The sequence below is a fragment of the Amphiura filiformis genome, chromosome 10, assembly GCF_039555335.1.
Source record: "Amphiura filiformis chromosome 10, Afil_fr2py, whole genome shotgun sequence".
In the NCBI taxonomy this organism is placed as follows: Eukaryota; Metazoa; Echinodermata; class Ophiuroidea; order Amphilepidida; family Amphiuridae; genus Amphiura; species Amphiura filiformis.
Window position 1 is genome coordinate 31,307,311 of NC_092637.1, and position 20,473 is coordinate 31,327,783.

The 20,473-nt window shown below is 38.6% G+C and overlaps 2 protein-coding genes across 2 annotated transcripts in view; both read left to right on the forward strand.

Annotated features, from left to right (window-relative positions):
- Positions 1 to 8,621: 8,621 nt before the first annotated feature.
- LOC140162739 (uncharacterized) lies at positions 8,622 to 16,768 on the forward strand. The gene is made up of 4 exons (XM_072186024.1): positions 8,622 to 8,713; positions 11,775 to 14,651; positions 15,505 to 15,592; positions 15,692 to 16,768. The coding sequence occupies exons 2-4, from the start codon at positions 11,778 to 11,780 to the stop codon at positions 15,868 to 15,870; spliced, it is 3,141 nt and encodes a 1,046-aa protein (XP_072042125.1). The 5' UTR covers positions 8,622 to 8,713; positions 11,775 to 11,777; the 3' UTR covers positions 15,871 to 16,768.
- Positions 16,769 to 17,793: 1,025 nt separating this feature from the next.
- The window catches only part of LOC140162740 (heparan sulfate glucosamine 3-O-sulfotransferase 1-like), an 86,490-nt gene continuing 83,810 nt past the window's right edge, over positions 17,794 to 20,473 (forward strand). Inside the window, exon 1 of the mRNA XM_072186026.1 lies at positions 17,794 to 18,112. The gene's annotated coding sequence lies outside the window, so the exon portion shown is untranslated. The remainder of the gene's footprint in view (positions 18,113 to 20,473) is intronic.

Below are 20,473 nucleotides of genomic sequence, written 5' to 3' on the forward strand. Positions count from 1 at the left end.
TAATATTGGACAGTGGAGTAAATATCTTTTTGACATTGTATGGGGGATGGGGTTGGAAAAAATTCTTAAAGTACGTCGTATAGTGAATTCTGCACCTTTTGGCAACTAGTGTATGGAACAAATGCGCGAGAAGCGCGTGAATTTTTTTAACCATATATATTGAAGCTAAAATGATGAAATATGGTACACAAAAGTGGAATATTATGCGCGCGAAATGCACAAAAATTGGCACTTTTGGGAGGTAAAATTGCCAAATACAATGAGGTTAATTTGGTCAGAAACCCACATACAGGCGTCCACATGGGGGGGGGGTGGTGATTGTATGGACCATCCCCCCCTGAAAAAATATATTGGGGTGGATTTATCCCCCCCCCCCCAATAATTGGGGGGATTTGTCCCCCCGGATCTACGTCTATGATATTGGGACCAAAAGCTATAAAACAATGCACTCACACTCATAAAGTACAACAACGCGCCTTTGATCACGGTGCATAAAATTGCGTGTAGCATTATCTGCTATATCCCTGCCATAATATCTAAGTATAGGGAATTTGAAACAAAATAGATCCTCCCACCCAAAGAAATAATAAATACAGCTAAATACACTCAAGTAGTTCGTATCATATTGCGAGATCATTTCTCAGAAAACGCAACATATTGAAACGTTAAAGAAAGGTTTCCCAAAAAGTTGTATAATGCTTTAAAAATGTTAGTCTTTAATGTTGTCTAAATAAACATCTCAAAAAAAGTAACTAACCCCCCTTAAATAATGGCCATTATTCACAAAGGGGCTTTTGTATTTACAAATCTGTAAAATGCGTTGGAAGCAGAATTTATTTCTGCGCATTTTGACACCTCATTTGATAGGATAGCCCGGAAAACAATAAAACACCGGTCAATTTAATGTAGCGAGGTCCAGATTTGAAAGTTGCACTTTCATACAAATTTTACAATACAAAAACACCCAGATATCATTACACAGATTTCCTTCCATTACACTGAATACAAAATCAATACAATTTACTGCAACTTTCAAATCTTGGGTTACGTTGATTTAAATGTACGCTATGACGTCAATATTTAGTCAATTACTACAAATGAGGTGTCAAAATGTGCAGAAATAAATTTTGCTTCCAGCGCATTTTACATATTTGTAATACAATCACCCGTTTTTTAATAATAGTCATTATTTAAGGGGGGTCAGTTACTTTTTTTGAGATGTTTATTATTGCTAGCTGTTTTCTGCCAAATGTTTTTTTCAACTTTACAATAACAATACGTACAACAAAATCGGTACCGTTATTGTAAAATATTATGAAAACTTTTCATAAACCGTGACTAGAATGTACTTATTCGCTAAATACGCGCTGCTTAAACGCGAATAAAACATTTTCTAACGCGCTTGCGCCACATGTTATACACACAAACATTGAAATCCTTGTACTGGGGAGTCGTCTTACCGCAGCAGCTAAGGGCCGGAGTCTATAAAACGTACTAGGCCTGACTTTATTGTAGGCCTCCTTATTACCGAATCAAATCAAATCTGAAAACTTACCCACTTCTGGAAAATTTACCGATCTAGCTGTTATGAGCGAAAGACATCAAGTGACAACGCCTAAATTCTTTCCGAATCACCTTACATGCCTGAGTGAACAAACTCTGAAACGCCTTTGTTAATTGATAACAATTACGCTATCAATAAATGCTTACTCATGTATGCTTCATCTCTGTATAGAAAATACATTTATTCGCTAAATACGCGCTGCTTAAACGCGAATAAAACATTTTCTAACGCGCTTGCGCCACATGTTATACACACAAACATTGAAATCCTTGTACTGGGGAGTCGTCTTACCGCAGCAGCTAAGGGCTAGCTCCCCTTCATAAGTGTATCAAAGAACGGGAAAATCAGGAGAAAACATTAGGATGCTCAACATTTTATTATTAACACTAATCAAGAATCAATTATTGACTTGCCAAAAATAAAGTCATGATACAAATGCTTATTGTTCATTTTAGATTATACAAACATAATAACAACAATCATTAAATGCCTAAATATTATTGAGAGACACAGATTTTCTAACATCGTCATAATCTTGAATGTAGCCATCTTTAGCGTTCTCTGAACGCCATCTTCCATGCTTTTTAAAAAGCCTATCTGGGACGCCCAAGTTAGCCGCAGCCGTAGCACCTCCTGCTCTTAAACTATGAAGAGAGAACTTTTTGGGATCCTCTCCTATCTTCTTTATAGCATCACGGAATACTTCGCGCGCTCTTGTGTATGAAAGTTGTTTGTTCCTAAGCTTAAACGAGGATGATTTCTTGCAAAAAGAAAGCCCACAAAAAATAAATTGATCAGATAATTCATTCTCCAGTAACCCTGATAACTGTAAGAACCGCGTCACCATAGCTACCGGACAAGTGACTTTCCCAGTAGCCGATATGATAACCCACGCACCTTGTCTGTATATATCCGTTTTACTTTTCTCCACGAAAATATGAGCAAATTCATCATGCAATTGAATGTCACATCTTTTAATATTTACCAGTTCACTAAACCTAAAAAAAACCGCGTATCCCAATAAGCACAACGTACTGACGCGGAGATCCAGCAATGACGCGGAAGGATAGGCAAATTGTGAACAAATCTTTAGAAGCATAGAAGCAGAGACTGGGGATTTTTGACAACTGGTTTTGATAGAATTCTCTTTAAACCTTCAACAACTAAATGCAAGAATTTTGAATCGCAAGGATTATCGTGATTAGCAATATCATGTCTCCACTTAATACCGTAAAACGCTGCCTCTATTCTTGAAAACGGTGCATCTTCTTGAAACATTGAAACTAAATAACTTGCTACATGTTCAGTATTGCTCGGGAGTGATGGAAAACCTCTGTTGCTTGCCCATTTTTCCCAGGAATCAAACGCCGCATTGTACTTGGAAGATGTAGAAGTAGCTCTCGAAGACTGTAACACATGGTTTAGAACACTTTGAAAATCGTTTGGAATGTTAGGAGATGCCATGTTGGTACTATTCTTACTCATAGGTGCTTTGGGTTGAACGTAAACTGAAATAGCAAAAAACAAAAACAACAAGGCCGTTGGCTATGCAATCGCATCTTAAAGCCAAAACAGATACGGGTCCAATTTAATTGTAATGTCCTCAATAAAAAAAAAACCCATATTCTATATACATATAATTATATTCCTTTGCAATTATGGCTTTTTATATTATTCCAGTGACTTATCTCTTACACCAGTCACAATATACCTAGCCCAGTGGCGACTTTCTTCACAATTTTTTACCAGCGCCTAACCCATCGCCTGGCCCATTGGCCTTAATGCCCATTGGCAATTTGTCCATCGAACTACCCATCACCCAATGGTGATGTTCATGCTTCACGACATTTATAATTGTCATCAGATGCAATTTATCTAGCATCTAGCCTAATTACCATAACTGGTGCTTGATTACAACCATGAATAAACACACCACGAGAATCTGTAATCTCAAACACACTTGATACTATATATCTCACACTACTATATCTGGAGAAAAGAATGGGCCAGAATGAAGAAGATGGCCATACAGGGATCACCAAAGTACCTACTGCTTTGGAAGCGACTTAATGAAAAATAGCTTTTGTGACGAGAGCTAACGGGGGAACTATCCAGTTGTTTTCTCCTTCCCAAGATAAAGAAAAAGCATCGACTCTATCTGACCCTCGGCACCAGAACCTGGAATTGAACTTAGGTAGTTTTGAGTTCATTTCATCGGCAAAACGATCTACTGTGTGAGGACCATAAATGTTATCTACAAAAGAGAAAAACGCCGATGACACGCCCCAGTCGTCCCAGTCTACAAATCTACTGATCTCATCTGCCAATTGATTCTCTTCTCTCGGTATCCACTGTACGTCCAACGTCACTGCCCAATCTCTACAAAAATTGTGAATAGCTAGACTCAAAACATGTAATTTCAAATTCATGGATCCAGATTGGTATATAGAAACTGCATTCTTATTATCTGTAAAACCTGTGACAGAACTGGAAGTAATCCTTGAAGAAAAAGAAATCAAAGCATAAAGAATGGCATGCAATTCTCTCCAAGTAGAACTCCAATATTTCAGTGTCGTCCCAGGTCCGATTGCTGATGACGTCAGAACCTAAAATGAAAGCTCCGCATCCTGTACTACTGGCGTCACTAAAAACAAAGGTATGTGGAACAAGATACTTAGCAAAATCACGCTTAACTGGAATTTTGAACTTGGGACTTCCAGAAAAACAACTCGTTAATACTCAAACAACTGGAAGGAATATTAAAAAGATCATCCCATGATGTTCTCTTAATAATTTCGTGATGCAGAAACCGTGTCATAAGCTTGGTGGTATTACCTAAAACAGGAAAGGTTGAAACAATCTTGCCAGTGACTGATGCTAACTTCCTGGCAGATGTTTTAGGCAGAGAAGAAATCAAGGAATTGATTGACTCGATAATATCCTGAATCCGACTATGAGATATCTGCAGATATCCATCTTTACTATTCCACAGCAACCCGAGCCATTGCAACTGCTGTGTGGGAACCCAAACAGATTTTTTCGCAATTTGGAACAAGACCAGCGCTAATCAGATCTGACTTCACTTTCTTAGCAATAATAGAACATGATTCTTCATCTGGAGCCCGACACCAACCGTCATCTAAATATAAAACAAGGAAAAACCCCAACTTTCTCCAGTGTTTTACCAATGGTCTTAAAGTTTTTGTGAAGACATAGGGAGCCGATGTTAACCCGAATGGGAGAACGGTGAAGGTATAGAATCTCATTTTACCATTGATAAACCACGAGAACCCTAAAAATTGTTGATGAGGGGGAATATATCTATATGGTGGTAACCGGACTTCAAATCAAATGAAAATAAAAAATCTCCTTTTGAAATATAACTAAGAGCAGTCTGCCAATCATCAAATTTCACTTTATCTTTCCAAATATGGACATTCACATGCCTTAAGTCTAAGATTAATCTAAGTTTTCCCGATTTCTGCACAGAAACAGACAGTGGATTAACTACAGTCGGTTTACTATTTACTTCCACTGCTAACCCTGCACTTACTAATTCTGAAATAGCTTTAGAAACAAATTCTGCATGAGCTATGGAAGACTTATTGTTCTTAAGAACTACGGATGTTGGTAATGAAATAAGTGGAAGTTTGTATCCTTGCTCAATAATACTTATAACAAATTCATTTGCACCAATTGAGCGCCAAAATTGAACAGACGTTTTGAGTCTTCCTTTATGAAAGGATCAGAAGTACCCGCTTCGTAATCATAATAATTCTTCATCATGTCATCAAAGTCCAAAAAATATGGAAGTTCCGGTAGATTAATGATATCAGAGGCGTTGAAAACCGATGTTCTTGGAAGATCTATAAACAAGGCAAGAAAAAAGAAACAAAAAATATTTCCTATGCCAACCTTTTATATAGGCATAGACTACTTGCCGCGTCAGCGACCACAACCACGCTGGTATGCTTTCTTTAAAAGGCCATCGCCCATATATAATAACGATCATCAAGACCATTAGGCCTACATGATAATATATCCATCATGGATCAATTATTTTATCATTACCATATCAATTCATGCCAGTGCAAAATTCATATTTTAATTAAAAAACTAACCTGTTGTCCTTTGCAGAGATTTCTGAAAATCAGTGGTTGATGACTGGGGGGCCAGTAGGTGGGGGGTGGGTGCCACTGGGTCGCTTAAACGGACAGTTTGCTCTGAAATGCCCTGGTCGCCCGCATCCAAAACAGTTACCGGTGCTTTGCGGTGAGAATCCAATTCCAAAACTGCGTCTGTTGAATTGGTTAGAGCCGCGAAAAAAATCAGTAGAAGTAGCCGCCATGTTGGATTTGAAATTTGGGTCTTGAGCACGGCGCTTGGACGAATCAGATTTTTGACGAATTTGGCGTTTTTTACGAGCTGCCCCACGATTCTGTGCTGACCGTATACGCTTGTCATCTTCGCTATCTGACGCAAGGTCATCCTCTTCGTATTCTTCTACCGCCAACCAGCCCCCGTCACTCTTGTCTGCGAGACGAATCAGCTTATTTCTGTGTTTAATACTCGCCGCAGCCTGTTTCAACACTTCTTTTGCTTCACCCACTTTATTCTTCTCAAGAAATACGCTCGCTTCTTCAACTTTATCTCCTACCTCAGTATTGAACCGCCATTGTTTTTTGTTGCTTTTATAATTAAATTCCGGTTCTGGCGTTTGTAGCTTTTCCACCTTTTCCCTGGTCAGCGAACTTTGATCCGTAATTTCCTTGCGAAAACTATCCAGTTTGCCTTCAAAGTAAGACTTGAAATTGTCCAACAATCCTGCGAATTCTTGTGTAGAACCAGTAGGTTTACTCTTGGCCCCTTGGCTTGGTCCCGATTCCTCCTCGGACATAGTAATTAACAACCGATGTACAACTGACTGCCACGAATCGAACAAGCATACACGCACAAGGACAATACTCCGTACCGATCTAGCTGTTATGAGCGAAAGACATCAAGTGACAACGCCTAAATTCTTTCCGAATCACCTTACATGCCTGAGTGAACAAACTCTGAAACGCCTTTGTTAATTGATAACAATTACGCTATCAATAAATGCTTACTCATGTATGCTTCATCTCTGTATAGAAAATACATATCTTAACATGTTTAACATTATCTGGTAACCTTCAGGAGTCCTTTCATGTTGCTACCTTTTGGTACGTATACTTATGATTATTTGGGCAAATGCACCAATGATATTGCTTAAAATACTAGGATGTTAAAACAGAATTCATATTCTGGAGATTGAGACAGAGTGTCAGACGGACTGACACAAACTGGCTGTGTAGGAGACTACCGTAGAGGCAGTCTAAAGCAGATAACAATGGCGTATGTATGCTCGCTGACCGTACAGAGGTCAGTCACAGGCTAATGTCATTACATCCATCGATACACCTTACCCCTTAAACAGGCTAAAATCGTATTGAAATCAATCTTTTTGAATAAAATAAATACACTAGATCTGTGGTCATCTTGTGACTCCCTACATTTTGGTCATCAAAAATTTTATGACCCCCCTATTTTTCTTTGCAAAGTTTATGCCCCCCAAGTAGGCCTATATTTGGGACCCCCCCGAGAAAATGCCAGCCCCCTAATACTTCAAAAGTGGACCAAATCGATCCAATTTACGGTTAAAAATATCGTTTTCCATTTTAAAATGGCATTTTGTGATCCATAGTCTCATCCCCCCCAAGTTCCTCAAAAAGTTGAGATTTTTATATCGCATACAACATAACAACAACAACATATTAATTTATTTATTTCCACATATGTAATGTACAAGAAAAACACAAAAATATAGGCCTATACTAAATTACCGATTATTCTAAAATTTTATAATCTGATATAAGAGAGTCCTTATTAAAGAACCGTTAAAAGAGTTAAGATTCTTGAAACTTTTTAACATGATTTGGGATATTGTTCCAAATCTTTACTCCCTGGTAGCAAATAGATTTGTTGCCAAATTCAAGCTTTTAGGAAATTCAATTCTAGTGTTATAATTATGATTTTCTGCATTAGCTGTAAACATATTGTTAAATGCTGGGGCAACAAGTTATTGCAGTAAGTAATGTGCCAATATTCAGTTTACATAGTATAGGCCTAAGTCAAGAACTTTGAGTTGATTATATTTGGTATAACAGTGGATTCAGGGGCGACCTTCCGGGGGGGGGGGGGCAAGATTGAAAACTTCCCAATTTTTGACCAAATGTTGTATTATTTATGTGCGCATCGCGAGCGGCTTGCCGCGAAGTGATAAACGGGTAGGGTCCAGGGGCCCGCCTTAGGGCCTGTGGTGGGGGTCAAGGGGGCGGAGCCCCCTGAAGCTCATGGTTTTTGGCATATTAGAAGCTAAAAATCCAGTGTTCAGAGTACAAAATGTCACAATGAAAGTAGTATAGATCTTCTTCCCTCTTTCTTTCCCTTTTCTCTTCTCCCTTCCCTTTCTCTTCTCCTTCCCCTTTTTCTTCCCTCTTTTTCTTTTCTTCTTTCCCTTTCTCTTCTTCCCTCTTTTTCCCCTTTTTTCTTCTCCTTCCCTTTTTCTTCCCTCTTTTCTCTCCTTCCCCCCTTTTCCCTTCCCAATTTTTTGCTCTTCTTCCCAGTTTTTTTGTGTCCGGGGAGCAGCTTGCCCCCCCGGTCCCCCACTGGTTACGCCACTGAGTGGATTGGAATGGCACTCGGGCATGTCAGGAGTGCACGCGCATGCAAATGGCATGTACTCGCAAACGCAAAATCGGTATCAACTGAAATTTTATAAATACGTCTTTTTTCGTGCATATCTACTCAAACCCGTGACTCAAACATACTACAAAATTGAAGATGCTAGAATAACAAAATACCCCTTTAATACATACATAATTATTGTGTAGCAGTGGTGTGTGTATTTTTTTTTCTAGAATTGAGCCAGTGTGGCGTTCTAAAAATAGCTTCCTGGAATTTACAGGTTCACGCCAAACGCCTTGTATAAACGATATCGGGGAAATCCCGATCTTAGTATTACCCACAAAATCAACATAGCTATCTATACAGACAAACCCGTTCTTCATACTTATTTCAATGGATTTTTCATACCATCTGATCAATGTGAAAATTATTTGAAAATAGGTAAGTACTAAAATTGCATTTTTTTTCAATGAAAGGAATAGGCCTATTGAACATTATTTTATAAAATGCTGTGTGTAGTGACACATTCTACATGTATATATTTTAAGTTGTACCGTAATGTCACTATGTGGAGACTATAGGCCCTACTCAGGCCCTACTGTTCATTTTGATTAGGTATATTTATATTATCACTTTAAACCAACTTCAACAGTATAGGCCTATCTCATCAAAACGGACGTGATCAAAAATAAATTTGTAGGGACTCTATTTAAAACTTAAATCATGCCGTAGTAATTATTAATTATTAATTGGGGTGTGCTGGGAAGTCAATTAACAATTAAAAATTGAAGAACAAAATACTTAAACTTCAGTTTGTTTTTGAACTGATTTTTAAATGGAAAAATAATTTGTCACAACATCAACATACATTATTATTATTTCAAAATAATGTGTAAACCAATGACGAATTTAAAATGTGTACAGATCGTGTCCTATACCGCCTGGCTATAAAATCATAATGTGAATGTGCCCTCTTATCTCGCGATATTGGGAGTATGGCATAGCGTCGCGACGCATCGCTGTAATGACATCGTCGCGACGCGTCGCTGTAATGACAAAACCTCGTATGCAGGCCTGCTCGTATGAGCTAATGTGCAATGACCAAACCTCGTAACTAATGTATTTAGTAATGATCTTAATATGTTATCATATAATTAGATATGTGGTTTTGTCACTTCAATTTTGAAAATAAGAAGACTAGGTTTATTGTTGCAGATAGGCTACAAGGTTTTGCCAGTAATAAAGCCTGGCTTATAGGCCTATAGAGATAATGTATTAGCTATGACAAAATCGGTACAATTTCACAAAAACATTCACATTTCATTCACAGAAATTTTAGCACCAAATGACTGCCTTCTTTTGAAGAAACGATTTTTGTATGCGCTTTGCCACAGTCATGATATAACTCTAAACACAAAGAAAGACACTCAACTGGAGTTTCATGGTTTCGAGTTTTGGAGACACAAGGTTTTTGCACAATACTCTCAATAACATTCCTTTCGCTTTAGGCTGACTAATGTGTAAAGACAAAATTAATAAGAAGACTGTGGGTTTATTGTTGCAGATAGACATACAAGGTTTTACCAGTATAAAGCCTGGTATAGCCTTGTAAGCTACAAAATCAGTACAAAATCTCAATTTCACCGAAAAGTCAGATACGAGGAACTAGGAAAGAAACCAAGTAAAGTTTGTTTCTGTTAGCCAAAATATTACAAATTCTACTGCATATCACGGACGATTTAGCAAAATTGATTTTCGGCTGAGCCTGAATCCCGCAGAACATGCGATTTTTTCCTAAACAGTATGCTTCGATAATAATAAATACCTATTTATAAATACGCACATGACGACCACCTCCGCGCTGCCATAACAGCTTGCAGACAGTAACTTGTCATGACCTTCTACAAAGCGGGTGGTCTTCCTGTACATTTGAATGCAAAAGCGGTAAACAACACGAGACTACTGTGCAGCAAAATTGTCAATTTTGTTTAACTTTGTTATCATATTGTAAACGTTTCCGTCAATAGTAACTTTTTCCGTCGGCAAATACTTCCAAAATGTTGTTTTTGATAACATGTGTAAAATTTTGCTATTCAATTAATACTTAAATTTGATGATATTTATATTAGGAGTTCCTATCCTTTTCAATGGCATGAGGATTTGTCTACCCTTGTCCGATTTGTCGTGCCCATGGGTCACGTGCGTATCTATAAATACGTATTTATAAATAAGATAGAGTTTTAATAGCACAAATTGCAACTATGTAATCCATCCCATCAAAATGACCAATTATATACATTGCATAAAAATGCAAATGATTTTACAACATAAAATATTATTGCCAGTTTAAAGAGCACACGTAAAAACTAATTGTAACAAGATTAAATAAAAATTCCCTTTAAAAGGGAAGGCCAGCCTCAATGCAGAAGAGGTCTTGTAAATAGTTTGGGTCACCGTGAAAGGCATTTTTTAGGATAACGCTTACATCCATGTTACATGACAGTTCACCAAACTATCAATGGTGAGAACATGCACACTGAAACAGCAAAAAGCATTAACTCCTATAACTCCTGTCAACTCTTTAATTCATTGCTCCAAATTGTTCTGTATTTTTGTCTTTACTGCTTTTTACCCATGTGTCATTTTACAGTATTTATAATTTATAAAGTAAGACAATAATTTTTTTTTTTCTATAAGTGCATGTCAAAATATGGGATATATTGTTCAATATTATAGCTAGCCCCTAAAAACTTTATTTTCCATCGGATTTTTCCCGTTGAAAAGACAAAACTGATGTTAAAGATAGCAATAATATCATCAATAACATTTTGAGTTAATTTTATCCATTAAACGATACAGGATAAAATAGATAATTACTTTGACTTCAATGTGGTCCATATAATGAAGATTTTGATTCTACAACATTATTATAGATCTGTTATCAACATATCAATTATGCACTCACAGGCAACCAAACATCATGCTATGCTCAGTAGTCCACTGATATGACCTCGTTCCAGTGATCATTCCCCGCTAATTACTAATTGTTGACCATGTCATTTTTTTGATATGCTGATTGCTGAACAAGTTTATGTTTATATGTGTAGGCCTTACCTATGATAACTTTTTAAGTCATAATTAATTCAAACATAACTTTGGCAATACTCTATCGTTTTCATTCGTTGAAACGGCAAAACATACTTTCTTTTCCTTGCAAATCGAATTAGCAGACATCAAAAACATTTCCACCACAAGAAGTTAAAAAAATAATTCATACCAATAGAAGAAGGCTATAATCTTAGCTAATCTTTAGTGTACACAAATCCCATCTCAGAATTAGATACCAGCCCTATGGGCTGGCGAAAATGATTACAAAATCATGATATTTGCTTTGATGTTACGTTGTTTTAGTTGATGGTATATGGTACACCATAATACAAGTGGTCAGGTCGCGAAAATAACTGGTTTTTTTTTCTTTTTTTTTTTTTGTATTTTTACACAGATCATGGAGCCAGATTTGGACACCTACTTGAGGGGGTTTACCAGCTTTGGAAGAAGCACCAGCATCAGTGTGATGGTCTGTGATCAGTCTCTACAGCAGGCATATCATAACGCATTAACACATGGAGAAGGTACATGCAACCGCCAACGCACCTTGATCATCGGGGACAAAGGCGTTGGTAAGACTAGCACATTAGAGATGCTAACTGGAAGCTTCTGTGATCCTACTTGTGAGCCAAAGTCTACAGAAGGTATTGACATCACTATCTGTGAGACTTCAGATCTGAGTCCAGAATGGCAGAAATCATCTGGTGATAAAGCTGACGATCCCAAGCTATCCGCTGCGTGGCTGGTCTGCAAAGATGAAGATTGTTTTCAAGGTGTATTGAAGAATGAAGAGAAAATGGATAGTCCAAAACCTACGAGGCGGCGAGGAGGCGGTAAAGCGTTAAGACGCCAGCAATTACCTAGAAATAAACGACAAGGAGTCACCAATGATACTGGGGCAGTACGAAAAGTACTTGCTGCGGCGTTTGTGCTATCATTGCAGCTGAAATGTCTTCTGCCTCTGATTGCCATGGTAGTATTAAATCGTGTAGGCAGTGGATTCGCACCCTTTGCATGGATAACTGTAGCAGGGTTGAGTTTGTTCATTGATTTCAATAACGCGTATCGGTTTGGTACTGCTTGTGCGTTGCAAGGCATTCTCATTGATGTTATCAGTAATGTACTTGTTTGCGAGTTTGAAGTAACTTTCAATTGGGACCTCCTTTTAGGAATAGGGACAGTTCTTATTTCGGTATGCCTGGTCGGTGTTATAAGCTTCCTTTGTGGTGTAGGTGGCAGAACTGGCATGGCTCTTGCATTTTGTTTCATGTCACGCCCAATCAGAATTGGATCATTATATTGGCCAGCTGATGTCAACTGGAAGCCCACGGCATTCATGATTGTGGTCCACACTGTTGGCCACCTTCTTGGCGTTGTCATGGTACGGCAAGCAGGAATGTATATGAAATCGATAGCGTCAAGATTAGGATACAAGAAACTTTTATGCACAACGATATCAATTGCTTTCATGTTGTTTATTTGTCAATTTTATATTCCATTTGGAAGATACATGGTAGGCTTTTGCCTCGGTTGTGTGGCGGGAATCGCATCTTTAACAGGAGTCCTTTGCGGAAGAGCTATACTGACAAATAGAGAATGGCTGAAGGACAGGTATCTCACCAAGAAACTCATTGGCTTTCTGGTTGCTATCGGCTTTGGACAAATAATTGGATGGAGGATCATTTATCCTTTTCGGTGGGAACAGTTAGTCAATATTTCATCGTTTGTTCTTCGTGATGTCTATATCGGGTATCGATTTCATCAATCTAAACACGAGGGAATGCCTATAGATGTATTGCGGGACCAGTTAGTAGTATCTTCGCGTGGCAAAGACGCAACAATCATGAAGCTTATCATTTGGGACTTTGCTGGTGATTCTGTTTATCAATTTATGCAACATTTCTTCTTTCCTAAAAGCGCAGTATTCATCCTGGTCTTCAATTTAGAACAGGCATTGGAAAATCTTAATCAACAAGTAGAAAAGCTGAAACAATGGTTGCACACAGTGAAGGCTCATTCCACAGTATTTGATGCGATTGTGTTTATTGTCGGAACCCATCGTGATGGCACTAAAGATCATGAAGGATTCCTGGATAACGTCACGACATGCTTTCGGGACTCCTTGTATGACGAATTCTGTGGTATTCTGGCAATCAACCTCAAATATGAAGCCCCTCTGTTTCCAGTCGAGAATTCTCGTCCCATAGATGTTGATGGTGTACTTTTAAGAGAAACAATCAAAAGAGGAGCGAAAGAAAGACCGTTTTTGAAGCAGAAGCAACCGATCTGGTATCTTAGGTTATTAGAAATTATTACGAATTGGAAGAACAAACATATAGAAGCTTGGTATATTAAAAAGGACGAGTTAATCGTCGAGGCTGCGGAGGGTGATATTACCGAAGAGGACGTTGACAATTTCCTGAAATTCTGCCACATATCGGGGGAGTTCATTTACAGGTATGATGATGAGGTGATGAAAGATTATATCATATTGGATCCTCAGTATCTTCTTGACATCATGACGGATTTGTTGAACTTTCCGCCATTATCAGAACGCCCTCTTGAAGGTGCTGAGAAATGGCGGACATTGGTAGCGGCTGGCGTGGCAAGCGTGGAGTTACTCGCAGAGATTATAGATGACACTGAGGAAATGGTGACTGTGGTCACACGATTTCTTGAAGCTTACAACATGCTGTTACCTATAAGACCGGCAAATGAGGCTCGATTTTCTAGCTGCATCGTACCATCTCATCTACCAGATAAAAACCCCGATGAATGTTGGGATTGCGCACCTGATGACGAAGTATTCTACTTTGATTTTGGATATGTACCTAGTGACGTCATCTTCCATCGACTTCTTGCTCGATGTTGGTACCACCATCCAGACAAAGCTCTGAAGAAAAACGTGTACCGTCGATGTGGTATTTTCCGTTGCAAAGAAAATCCTTTATTCTTCATGCTTCAGCTACAGGTGAACGCGATAGATCAGCAACTGATTAAATTGGTAGTGCAGAGCTCCGATGAAAGGCGTGGCAGATGCGGTGTCCAAGTCCTACAATGGGTCATCGCAGAACTTGAGGATATCAGAGCCAAAGACTTTCCCAATCTACCGTTCAAAGTTGGACCAACGTGTAAGATTTGCAGTGATGCTCAAGGAAATGTCAAAGTATTGAAGCTATGTGGTGATGGAGAGGAGTTCCCAACTGCCAACACTCCTGTCAGGAAGTTCCTAGAGGATGGGCGATACCACGAAGTCCGGTTAGTTCCTAGGGTATGTATATTGATTATTTATGGTAAATTTTTTATCAGCATCTAATAGCGTTAATATACATTTATGAAAGGACATGCAGCGCCTTAATCCGAAGTGAAGTGCATTCTCGTGACCAGACGAACTCTTATAAGTTTATAATATAAAGACCTTGACGGTTGGCAATGAGCCTTATAGCAATTACTTGCTTAATCATGTTAATTCGAGTGGTGTCCTCAAACTGTGATGGCTTTCCACAACTTTCTGTCCTCCATTGCTGAAGTCTGCTGCCTCCAGTCCAGTGTTATCTTTCAGAATGTCAATGTAGGTCAGAGCAGGTTTTCCAGATTTCCGCCTCCCATTCTTGGTTATCCCATGAACCATTTTTGATGCGGGCTCCTCACTTCTGGAACAGTGACCAGCAAACCGGGTTCTTCTTTCCCTGATCTTGTGGCTTATTTTTGGAAGATCTCCATATAGGTCTTCATTTGACATGTGTTCCTTCCAATACACATTTAGAACAGTTCTTAGCATGCGGGTATAACAGCCATCCAGATCCTTTGCAAGTTTAGGGGCGATGGTCCATGCTTGCCCCACCAATTTAATCAGTTTAATAGAAATTAAGATCTATGTTATGAAGCGGAGTGCACGTGTCAGGTAAATAATTGCAACCCCGACGAATTATTCTGAAGTCATTGTTTGTTACGTTTTTGGTAACCGTGACAAAACAAATGGCTTTTCAACTCACTAATTCTGTATCTTGCAACATTGTGACAACAGGTTTAAACATAACTGTTAACTGATTTTACACCATGTTAAAACATGGTGTACCTTTTAATATTGGGTGAATACTTTTATTTATTTCAAAACGTTGCAGGTACATGTATTATGCGGGAGCAGAAACAGACGAACCTCCTCATCCTCATCCACAGAATCCTCTGTTCCACCCGCCAGTAGCAGACCAGGTACGTTATCAGTTTCCTAAAAGTCCTAAAAATTTTCTCAGGTTTTTGTACTTCAACATGTTCAAAATGATTGCAGGTTAATTTTCTTTCTTTTTACAGGTGCTGTGCAGGTTCATGAAGGATCTCGGGATGTCACTGTCATTCAAGCTGGAGACAATGCGACTATTAATGTACCACATCCACGGAATGAAAATAAGCCAAAATACCCACGGATAATATTTGTTGGACAAAAAGTGACAAACTTATTGGGGCTTAATATCTTGCAGTCTTCGAAGTAGATATAGAATAACGCTAATAGCTTCTAATGTATGCTATATAAACATTGTATGTTACACATACCTGGTCTTTGCCATGTGAACATATCCTTCTATTCTGAGTTTACGCAGGATCCAGGTTGCTGATTGCTTAATTGAGGAATTCGAATCCACTGTATTAAGATTTTAATTTGGGAAGGGTCAAACCCATTCTAAAAAACCCATTCTAATACCACTGCATCCATGGTTTTTCTGACTAATGACTCTACAGGGACAAATGTTTACATAGACTTATCTCTCGAAATAGGCTATGAGCACGGCGAGTGAGTGTTGATCTGCCATGCTGTAATGAGCCCGTTAAAAAAGCCGGTGGGATTCGCCCGAACATGCTGAAGGCAGAAATATTCCAAGTGTCATTATGCAGTCATGTCTACAGCAGAATTCACCACGACCTTTGCAGGACTTAAACCCCATTAAACCAAGATAAACCTCATTGAAAACAGCTCAACTATGTTAAATCATGAATATGTCTCATAGCCCTGGTTAAATACATAAACATATGTTTCTGATTTACCTGTGCGATATTCAATGTGCGGTGATGAAATAGGTATTATAATTTCAGTTGGATGCACCATTACAAAGCAAACGCACAGTAACAATACTGAGCGTGGCCTTTGTTTCCGAAACGAGAACAATAGTCTGCGTATTGTTATCCAGCCATGTTGATGGTACAACTCATGTCAAACTTGTCACAGTTATTGTGATCGTATCACACAAGTAAATGAGAAACATGTGATTTTAGACTTAACACGGTTTGGAAAAAGTTTTTCCATTTTTAGCTCCCTATCAGGCAGTCAGAACTCTATATTTGGGAGGGCTCGACAACAATCTTCCCAAAATCGCATTTTAATCATTTTTAGATGACCATTCGCTACTTGCACGGTTCCGCCATTATGCACTATGTGCGGGAGAGCCTCGAACTGGCAGCATACATGAAAGGAAGAATTATGTAACCTTACACAGAACGTTATGACTAGTTCAATTCCCATTCATGTATGCTGCCAGTTCGAGGCTCTCCCGCACATAGTGCATAATGGCGGAACCGTGCAAGTAGCGAATAGAGGGAAAGAATTGAAGTTTATTTACAGCTTCTATGGCGAAAATTGGCTCGTTCGAAGTTGGAGCTATCGCGAGTCAGCTGTTGAGCACAATTTGCCATTGAAATTACATGTCCGACTGTTCTGAAATTTTGGAAGACTCTCTTCGGGAAAACGGCTCGACAACATCTTTCCCGTGACATTTTTTACTTCAAATTGTAGTATGTTAAGGATGAACATTATAATTCACATGTGAGCTCCTATGGCTATTATTGGGTGAAGGGTTTTCCCACCAGCCCACTAACTAGTCCATTGCCTATATCTGCAATACAGTGAGTGAGCTAGAGGTCAATCATCAATTGGAGCGCTGTGTGAAGAACTGAATAGGAAAAACGGACAGTAACTGCATGTGTCATTTTTTAAATGCTCTCTTTTTCCATTCAAGTTGGTGTAACTTAAGGAAATAAAGTCCTGTCGTGCCAAATGAGGTGTCAAAATATGCAGAACAAAATCATCCATCTATTGATTACTTAGTCCTATTAGGTAATTTAGGTTTAGTGCTTCTTAGCGCAGTGTATGACCAAGGCTTAGTGACTAATACACCAGCTTATGTGTAACACATTATATGTTATTATGTGCTATTTTAAGTGTCAGCATTTGGGAAGTGCTAGTGGGTCTTGTTAATTAACAGCTATTTATAACGAAACGTTTTATTACAATGTTGATCAACATTACTCACTCACTCAATAAAGACCTACTGCAAGTGGTAATGTTTTGAGTTTTTCTTGTCAAACTATTCTGACATTTCGGAACAAACTTTATATTTGATACTTTCGTAGCAACATTTTACAGCAACATCTGCAGACTATCAATAGCGCCATCATTTTCTAAAGGAGAATAATTCTGTCAACATTTTAGGAGTCTTAGATAAGTCTAACCTTTGTAACCCATAAAATCTAACACCGACCATGCCGCAGTCTGAGTCAAAGGCTTGTTGTTGTCGTTTGCCTCACACAACCCCCGGTCAGTATTGCCAATGCTTACGGGGTAGGTCACCATCACCTACTATATTAATTGCGCTGTCCGTTGGAACACTATTTGGGATTTATCTTGTTTTATTGCGACTTTGTGCTTTACTTTTAAGGAGCTTAGATGCGCCATCGTGGAAGGTAGGTGACTATTTTTAGTTTTCTTGTAACATTTTTAGATTCGCATGTGGCATTTTTAGCAGGTACATGAATGACTTAATGCAAGTTTTTCCCGGGAAGTTTGTTACCATCCGTATCCCTATAGGCATATCCTTGGACTTACAGTTGGGTTGCATGCGTGAGATAACGAATACAGTCAAGTCGCATTATTTAATATCATCATTTTCACAATATTGTTTTCGTCCTATATGTATACTATATAGTCAGATCAAAATATTCGTTGGTCAGATAAAATGCTTTAGTGCAAACAAATCTGGTTTAACAATAGCGCGCGGTTCTTGAGTATCAAGCGTAAGCTTATTATACTTGACAACTTGATGGGATCACCATTCACCAGGCGTGACAATCGTGACCATGGAAACGAGGCAAGCGAAAACATCGATCAAAATAATAAATAATGTGGGAGATATGTACAGACCCTGACTCACACCCCTTTTATCATGTTAATTACCGTGATAAATGGTGGTTTTGGGCACAGAGACCGTCGAAACATGTGGTGTTTGTTAATATGTCTCGACAAAAGTGTTTTAATTGCACGAATGTAACCTTACTGCGCGCTGCTGCGCTAAAGAAAGGGCTGCAAAGTTCATTAAATTATGATGGTTTACTAAAATTATCTTTTTGCTATATATATATGCCAATAAATAATTGATATACTAAAGTATAAACTAAAACTATTCATTTTTCACGTTGAAATCTTTGACGTGTATTTAAAACTGAATTTGACATCAAAAACCACTGATAAAGGTGCAGCCCGCGGTGCAGCATATGAATCGACCTACCGCACTCTAGATATAAAGGTGAAGTAGTACCCCGGGAGTAGTACTCATCTATCTTGTCTGTATGAGGAATTTGAAGTTTTTAAAGGCACTTGCTGGCAGTGTGGCAGTTTACAAAGATATCTGCAAGCTGCTGTACATTTTACTGCAACACTAACCAACATTTACCATTATGTTTACATTGTTGAAGAAGTAGTTGAGCGAGTGCCGTTTATAGTAGATCCATTTTCTTTTGTGATATAAAGTTTACATACGGACTACCAGATTTATATGAGCGCGGCATGTTTGTATGTTCAGATATGGTATTAACCCTGCAGAGCAAATTTATTTAGTTTTCATGAAGTACCGTTTTGTTGAATCAACCCTTGTTGGTTCAATTCAGCTTGGGAAATGTTGGTGTACATGGGGTTGTATTAAACAAATCCCATTTTACATTTAACATTATCAGTTTAAAGTTTCCATTTCATTTAAAGCCAATTTTATACCAAAGGACATTACTGTAGTATATTATATTGCAGATATAGCAAGGTCATATTTCAAGTTTATTTGGATCCTTGAGTTTAATGTTGTGGCAACTTGTGGCAGTGAAAACCGTGCATTGCTTCACTCGTTGGACCTTCATTGGACCTTGTGGTATAATTCCGAATCATGGTATTCAATGTCACACCTTTGTCATGCAATTTCACATGTTGATTTCTCTATGATCGTTAATTGATCAAAGTAGAAGGTTTGCAGTAATTCATTGGTTTGTTTTGATGAAATGTTTGGCCCGAACACTATTTTTTTCTGAGTGAGTGTGTGGCAATTGAACCATGGGAGTATCTAGATGTCTTCTACTGTACTACTAATAAATAAATAAATAAATTTCGGTGTTTTATATAGCTCCTTTTCCGCATCTTAGAGGGATCAAAGCGCTGTAATTTCGCTGCCATGGTGGATCATCACAATCAGATCGCATCAACTAGGCTGGTTGCAGCCGAACTTGGCGCAAACCTATCCGCACTTAGATTGTAACATCCACCAATTATCTATGCAGCTCCCTAAATTCCATTGGGTGAAGGAAGTTTTTGATAGCCAAACAACTAATCACCGATTTTTTGAAAGCAGGAGGAAACCGGAGATCCCGGAGAAAACCTGCGAGAGCGAGCATGGAATCGGGATAAACCAAGTGCACATGAGTCCTTGGGCCGCGCCGGGGCTTGAACCCGGGCCCTCAGTGGTGCAAAGCGAGGGAACTACCGCTGCGCTATAAACTCTAGTATTTTCTAGTATAGAAAATGTCTTAACTTCCATGTCCATGTCCATAATATATATGGAATATGACTTTATCAAGATCAACCTGCAGAATGAGGTGCTATATTACCAGCCTTAGGAAAAAGGAAAATAGGGCTAAATGATGCAAAATGTGTCGGTAAACCTCGGCGCCCCTTCAAGTCTTGGGTGGGTCATGAGAATGTACAACAAGTTCAAATCTGTGCAGGGGTTGGGTCTTCTATGCCAGACTATACGTCAATGCTACTTGTTGTAGGGGCATACAAGTCCC

Coding starts and splice junctions, on each gene's coding strand:
- LOC140162739 (XM_072186024.1), top strand. CDS start 11,778: ATGGAGCCAGATTTGGACACCTACTTGAGGGGGTTTACCAGCTTTGGA. Junction 14,652..15,504: donor AAGTCCGGTTAGTTCCTAGG/GTATGTATATTG, acceptor AAAACGTTGCAG/GTACATGTATTATGCGGGAG. Junction 15,593..15,691: donor ACCCGCCAGTAGCAGACCAG/GTACGTTATCAG, acceptor TTCTTTTTACAG/GTGCTGTGCAGGTTCATGAA.